This window comes from Quercus suber, unplaced genomic scaffold, assembly GCF_002906115.3.
Source record: "Quercus suber isolate HL8 unplaced genomic scaffold, Cork oak 2.0 scaffold_276, whole genome shotgun sequence".
Classification (NCBI taxonomy): domain Eukaryota; kingdom Viridiplantae; phylum Streptophyta; class Magnoliopsida; order Fagales; family Fagaceae; genus Quercus; species Quercus suber.
In genome coordinates, this window is record NW_027069732.1 from 610,961 (window position 1) to 618,314 (window position 7,354).

A 7,354-nucleotide genomic window follows, 5' to 3' on the forward strand; every position below is an offset into this window, starting at 1 on the left:
AGTATTCATCTCAAATTTAATTACATATACATTTAACACAAGTTGCACACAAAATCTTAGGCATAATTATTTCCATTTCACACACATTACATCAATTTGGAATGCACACTCTGACTTATTTCATACATTCATGAAAACATCAACACCAAATTAAACAAATTTATACAATATGTGGCCTTGGGATGATGACCCATGTGAAAACATAACAAATGTTGAATTCTTTGAAAACATAACTAGCGTTGAACTCTTATTAAAGTGTTTTTATTTGGCAACCACCGACTGAAAGGCATAGAAACCATGTTGTACATTTGCAGTCAATTAAACTTTACCTTTTGCAAGGTTTGTGTTAAATTCTTGCATAAATCATCGTATGGTCCTGGCCGGGAAGACTCGACGGCATACCAAGTCTGAGCGGCAGTTAGACCAAGTCCTAGTAATACACCACAGAAAGCAAGAAACGTCCAAGGACTGCTGAAATGGTCGTGGATGAATTGAGCCATCCATGTTGTACATTTGCATTCATAGAATCCCTGAATATCGGACTTGACATCCTTATATATATCGGGGTTAGGCACCAAGTCAGTGCCTATCTCATTGAAGAGCTTAGCCACTTCTTCATCGCTGCCAAGGAAGTTGCGGAGTATCCGTGCTTTCCTTAGCATCTTAACATCGCTGGCTTCATCGATCAGTGAATCAAGAAAAGATATGTAAGAGGTGATCCCGAAATCATTTTCAAAATCCAGACACATTTCGTAGGCTATCAAGTTCAAGAACTTAGGCCTCGTTGAGTCATCCACAATATTTGGTGGAAGAGACAGGTGCCCAAAACGAAGGATTTGTTTACTAAATGATATGTCACGCAAGCAACTATTGCGACTACGTTTTAAACGGATACCTGCTGCTTTAAGCTCCTGAACATTGCGATAGGATTGCCAATTTTGGATTGTTTTTTTCTTTGAAATCGGAATAGAATCCAGTTGTGCTTTACCCAAGAGTTTTGTCCTCAGATGATCAAGAAGATGGATGGGCTCTTTATCCATTGATATTATTTGTTCGTTTATCTTCTCATCTGAAAGAACTGTATCGCCTCTCTTGCCTTTTGTTTGTTGCTGCTTTGATTGCTGTTCGTCTGGTACCATACTGTGTTGTGCAAAGTAAGTTTGAATTGATTCCCACAACTCCTTTTTCATCTTACTCAAGCTCATCAACCATTTGAGAAGGCGATAAGGAAGTTGGTTCTCCAGCAAGAACAAATCTTGTTGTCCAAATGTAACACTGTCAGTTTTTATGTTCAACTGTTTGAACTGGTCTTTAGTAGTGCAGTATATGTATTGTAGTATTGCACAACCATCCACAAACAACAGCCAAGCGAGGGCCTCATCATCATATTTTTTGGTCACCTCCTCCTCAAAGCATTCCCTCAGTTCCTTGATGTTCTCCTCAATCTTCTTGTATAAATCTGATGGAAATTTAGACCCCTTAAACACACAGATTGCGTAGCCTAAATTAATTAGCCAAGTTGTTACTTAGTCAAATTAAGCAATTCTAGGTTAAAACAATCCAAACAATCATATCAAGAATAATAATGCAGCGGAAAATAAATAACACAAGATATGATCACCCAGGAAACCACACGGTAAAAACCTGGGGAGGATTTGACCCACCGATCCTCAAGGCTAACCTGAATTCACTATGAAAGAATTGAAGTTCGTACAAAAGGACTACAAGCTCCCCGCTCGACTTCCTAATGCTACCCACCAGTAGAACTTCCTGACACGACCACGCGCAAGCTCCGAATCCACGGACTACTTCTTTCTTGAATTCTTCAATCAGCTACAAGCTCTCCGCTTGCTTTTCTTTTAAGTTCCAATGGTTGCAACAGTAATGATCTTCAAGATGTTGAAATCATCTCCACCATGAAAACCCTAAGTTTTGTGTAAAGGAAAGCTCCTCAAAGATCTCACACGAGATTCACACAAAACAGCAATGTATGAGCAACAATACAATATGGACAACCTTCAAAAACGTGGCTAGGGTTTTATTTATATACCTAGGGTAAAAACATAAAACCCTAAACGTTTAATGAAGTAGGGCTGAGTTGGAAATTCTGCAGAAAATTCAACCTGTGCGATTTTCGATCGATCGAGTCTATTCTTCGATCGATCGAGCCAGGCCGAGAGTCCCAAGTACTTCTGCAGCCACTCGATTCCAACTTTACAATATTAAACCAACTTTGAGCAAGTCTAAATAAGACTAAATACAATGTTTTGATCATGGTTTGCCAACATTAGAAATTAGAGTTCTAAATACATAAAATCCTAAGACCTTAGAACCTAACAAAATCTTTTATCTCCTTGCCACTACCATTGATGAATTCATATGTCAGCACAAGCTTGTACTTTTCTGCTAGCTTGTACTTTTCTTTACCATGATGGATAGGACCAAGTGATACCACCCTTGGCTCATAGTACTTCTTAAAATCCTCTTGATCTCGCAGCAAGAATATAACCTTTTGTATCTTTGGTGATGGATGACGATTCTTTGCATTTTCTCCTGCCGCCTTTACAGTTTCAAACCTTGCCTCCAGGGTACTAGTTTGTACTGAAATGCTGTGCACTTGGGCCTCCTCAGTGGCACCTCTACTTGTTTCGCAAGCTTCTCTTTTGACACCGTTACTCAAACAGGACTCCATGACAAGTTTGCTGCAAAGAAGGCAATTGAATTTTGGAACTTAGCTGTCCATGGTACGGGGAAACTTAAGCTTGAGAAATTTAGGACTTATGCTCTTAGTCGATTATTTAATTACTTGGGGACTAAATGTACAAAGTGTTATGAAGCAGCTACATTTTATGACTTGATAGGCATCGCAAGTATGGAATATATTCATCTACAAGATATGTAGAAAAAATATAGAAGAAAGTGAAAGTAGCTGATGGATTTTATTACATGGCACACTTTTTGAATAAACTATAAATTATGACTAGCTTTTTGTTCTTATCCATCGAACAGGAATTAGTTTCAGGGAATTCTTTGTTTTTATACTAGCTTTATGCTATCTGCTAATTGTCGGATCATCTTTGCCCAGAATTTAAAAAAAAAAAAAAAAAAAAAATTTAATTGTCACACAAGAAAAAGTGGGTTCCTTCAGACTTTATTACATAACAAGTTTGATATGATCCCCTTCGTGATTAACCTAGCATTTCCTTCAGACTTTGTTTACGTAACAAGTTTGATACGATTTCCTTTGTGTTCCACTTTATGTTTCATCAATCACAACTTGTTATAATTTTATTTTATTTTTTTTCCATTTTAAACTTTGCCTATTTTATAAGAAAAATTAAACAAATACATGGCAAATTGTGAGTGGAACACAAAAAATAGTACAGAGGATTTGCATTCATACATAAACACACACATATATGCGATTTAGATGCCTTGCTTGATGTAAAGATAAAACATAAACGCTAGGTTATCAAAAAAAAAAAAAAAAAAAGATTTCAAAGAAAGTTTATCATATCGATTGTAAAGCGTTAAGGTTTATGATTAATAATATCATTGATTAGCATTTTAGTGTTAAGAATTTGGTCTTTATGCTATTTAGGAATTTTTAGCATGAGGATCTTGACTCTTGAGCATGTCTTTACGTTATGCTACTCCGGTCCTGAGTTAGTCTATTAAACAACCATACTTTTGTGAAAGATCTATATTTTGACTTTATCCCAACATCAAGCTTGGAATATTTAGATATAGGTCAATTCGGCCTATAGCCACATTTTTTTTTAGTTGCGTTTTCAGCAGTGGCCTAATACCCGTAACTGTAGGTTTGAGGGGTCTATAGCCGCGTTTTTACAAATGCGGCTATAGGACATGCTTTAGCCGCATTTGAATAAGGGACAGCTATAGCCACATTTTAAAAACACGGCTATGACCCTTTTGTTTTTTTTTTTGTTTTTTTTCTGGCCAGATGGCAAATGCCTGCTTCAAAGACAAAATATATATGTTTGATTTAACTATTTTCACCCAATTAATGAGCAGAGAAACATGACAAACAATGAAAATATAGATATGTGAGGTTAATTTACCAATTGTTTGCATACTCATAAAGCCACCCATGACTGGAGAAGACGATAAAGGCCACTTCGGCTTCACGTAGGACAGACAGTTCATAGGCATTCTTTAAGAGACCATTTCTCCTCTTGCAGAAGGTGACTGACGGTTTGTAGTGTTCTCATCCCGCTTGATCTCAATCTTTCCTCTCCCCATTGCACAACCTGAGAGGCCTAAACACACTAGAAAGTGACATCATGTAGTTATATGTTATTTACTTTAGCAAAATCAGTAGTTAAGCATTTCAATATGAGAATATTACACAAATCTTTTCTTTTATGTGTGTAATTAAACATTTCAACTAATGTAGAGTTTTTAGAATTTAAAAAAAAAAAATATATATATATATATATATATCAAAGTCATTATTTTTGATCGAAAATCGCACAGGTTGAATTTTCTGCAGAATTTCCAACTCAGCCCTACTTCATTAAACGTTTAGGGTTTTATGTTTTTACCCTAGGTATATAAACAAAACCCTAGCCACGTTTTTGAGGGTTGTCCATATTGTATTGTTGCTCATACATTGCTGTTTTGTGTGAATCTCGTGTGAGATCTTTGAGGAGCTTTCCTTTACACAAAACTTAGGGTTTTCATGGTGGAGATGATTTCAACATCTTGAAGATCATTACTGTTGCAACCATTGGAACTTAAAAGAAAAGCAAGCGGGGAGCTTATAGCTGATTGAAGAATTCAAGAAAGAAGTAGTCCGTGGATTCGGAGCCTGCGCGTGGTCGTGTCAGGAAGTTCTACTGGTGGGTAGCATTAGGAAGTCGAGCGGGGAGCTTGTAGTCCTTTTGTACGAACTTCAATTCTTTCATAGTGAATTCAGGTTAGCCTTGAGGATCGGTGGGTCAAATCCTCCCCAGGTTTTTACCGTGTGGTTTCCTGGGTGATCATATCTTGTGTTATTTATTTTCCGCTGCTTTATATTCTTGATATGATTGTTTGGATTGTTTTAACCTAGAATTGCTTAATTTGACTAAGTAACAACTTGGCTAATTAATCTAGGCTACGCAATCTGTGTGTTTAAGGGGTCTAAAAACCGTTCAAGTGGTATCAGAGCATGGTAGCTCTTTTTGTTTGAGATTTTTAATCTCTGAGCTGATCCTTGACCCCTGTTGTCATGGATTCTTGGAAAATTTTTCTGCTTATTTGTCAACTTATCTATTTGTCATCTTTGCCTTTTGTTGGTTTTGTTAAATCTTTCCTTAAGAATATTGGCATAATCACATGTGATAAGAATTATGTTTGTTATACTGCTTTAACCGCCTTAAAGGCACGTGATTCTTGTCTTTGGTATTTGGATAGTGGTTGTTCCAGGCATATGACAGGAAATAAAGACTTATTCAAAACTCTCTTTGAAGGAAAGATTGGGACAGTCACTTTTGGAGATGGAAGTAAATCTGTGATCAGAGGCATTGGTACTGTGGACATTCCAGGATTGCCAGTGTTTGAAGATGTTTGGTATGTTGATGGATTAAAGGCCAATTTACTCAGCATAAGTCAGATTTGCGACAATGGACTAAATGTTCTTTTCACCAAGTATGAATGTGAGATACTTGATGGAGGAGGTGACTGTATGTGTGTTGGTGTAAGGACAGCTGACAACTGTTATGGCATAACACCAAGTGTAAACAACAAATGCTTTAGTGCAAAGATTGATCAAGTTGATTTATGGCATCAACGGTTGGGGCATGCCAGTCATAAGCAATTAGAGAAGATTTCCAAGTGTGAGGCAGTTATCGGTTTACCTAAATTTGAGAAGATTGATAAGTGCATTTGTGGACCATGTCAGATAGGTAAACAAGTAAAATCCAAGCATCCGTCTGTGACTAGTGTTCAAACTTCAAGACCTTTAGAGTTATTACACATTGATCTCATGGGTCCTGCCAGAGTTCAAAGTTTGGGTGGAAAGAAGTATATTCTAGTTGTTGTGGACGATTTTACTAGATATACTTGGGTTGTGCTTTTGAAAGATAAAGCTGAGGCTCCTGAGAAGATGATTCATCTATGCAAGAAATTGCAGGTTGAGAAAGATGCTGTGATAGCCAGAATCAGAAGTGATCATGGAAGAGAATTTGAGAATACCAAGCTGGCTACTTTCTGCAATAATCAAGGCACTCACCAAGAGTTCTCATCACCCAAGACACCTCAACAGAATGGGATTGTGGAGAGAAAAAACAGAGTTGTTCAGGAAATGGCACGAGTCATGTTACACAACAAAAAGTTGCCCAAGTCCTTCTGGGGAGAAGCTGTCAACACTGCTTGTCATACACTCAACCGGGTGTATTTTAGACCTGACTCCAAGAAAACTCCCTATGAACTCTGGAGAGGGAAGAAACCTGTTGTCAAGTATTTTAGGATATTTGGCAATGACTGTTACATTCTACGTGATAGAGAGAACCTAGAAAAATTTGATGCAAAGAGTGACAAAGGATACTTTCTAGGATACTCTTCCACCAGCAGAGCTTATAGAGTGTACAATCTGAGAACCAAGACAGTCATGGAATCTTCAAATGTTGTGATAAATGATGAAGTATGTTCAGAAGCTTCTTCAGAAAGCACTGTTCCTGCTCAAGATAAGTCTTTAGAGGTTAATGATTCTCCTCTTCCTGAGTATGTTGTGAAACATAGTGAGGAAGAGTTGCTGGTGTTGAATGATACAGTCTCAGTACCATCAAGTTCAGAACCATCCACTCCGGTTCATGACACTCGACAGGTACAAAGTGAGTTCAGTCCTATATTTGAACAGAAAGGTACCACAACTTCTCTTGTTAAACGTCCAACCTCTAGAGTGAGATTGAATCATCCTCCTACGAATATATTGGGTAGTCTGAATGATAACATGAGATTGAGATCAAAAGCCCTGAATGTGATCACTCACTCATGTTATTTGTCCCAATTTGAACCGAAAAAGGTAGATGAGGCACTACAAGATGCTGATTGGGTAAATTCCATGCATGAAGAGCTTCATCAATTTGTTCGGAATGATGTGTGGGAATTAGTTCCTAGGCCTGAAAATGTAAATGTGATTGGAACTAAATGGATCTTTAAGAACAAGTCAGATGAACATGGCACCGTGATTAGAAACAAATCAAGACTTGTTGCACAAGGATACACACAAGTGGAAGGGATTGATTTTGATGAGACCTTTGCACCAGTTGCAAGATTGGAATCCATTCGGATACTGTTGGCCATTGCAAGTCACCTGAACTTCAAGTTGTATCAAATGGATGTCAAAGTA

At 37.6% G+C, this 7,354-nt stretch overlaps 1 protein-coding gene across 1 annotated transcript; it reads right to left on the bottom strand.

Moving 5' to 3' along the window:
• Window positions 1–314: 314 nt before the first annotated feature.
• On the bottom strand, window positions 315–2,692 carry LOC112010709 (UPF0481 protein At3g47200). The gene is made up of 2 exons (XM_024043064.2): window positions 2,346–2,692; window positions 315–1,467 (listed from the first exon to the last, which is right to left on the bottom strand). Exons 1-2 carry the CDS (start codon window positions 2,690–2,692, stop codon window positions 315–317), a joined length of 1,500 nt encoding a protein of 499 aa, XP_023898832.2.
• Window positions 2,693–7,354: the final 4,662 nt, after the last annotated feature.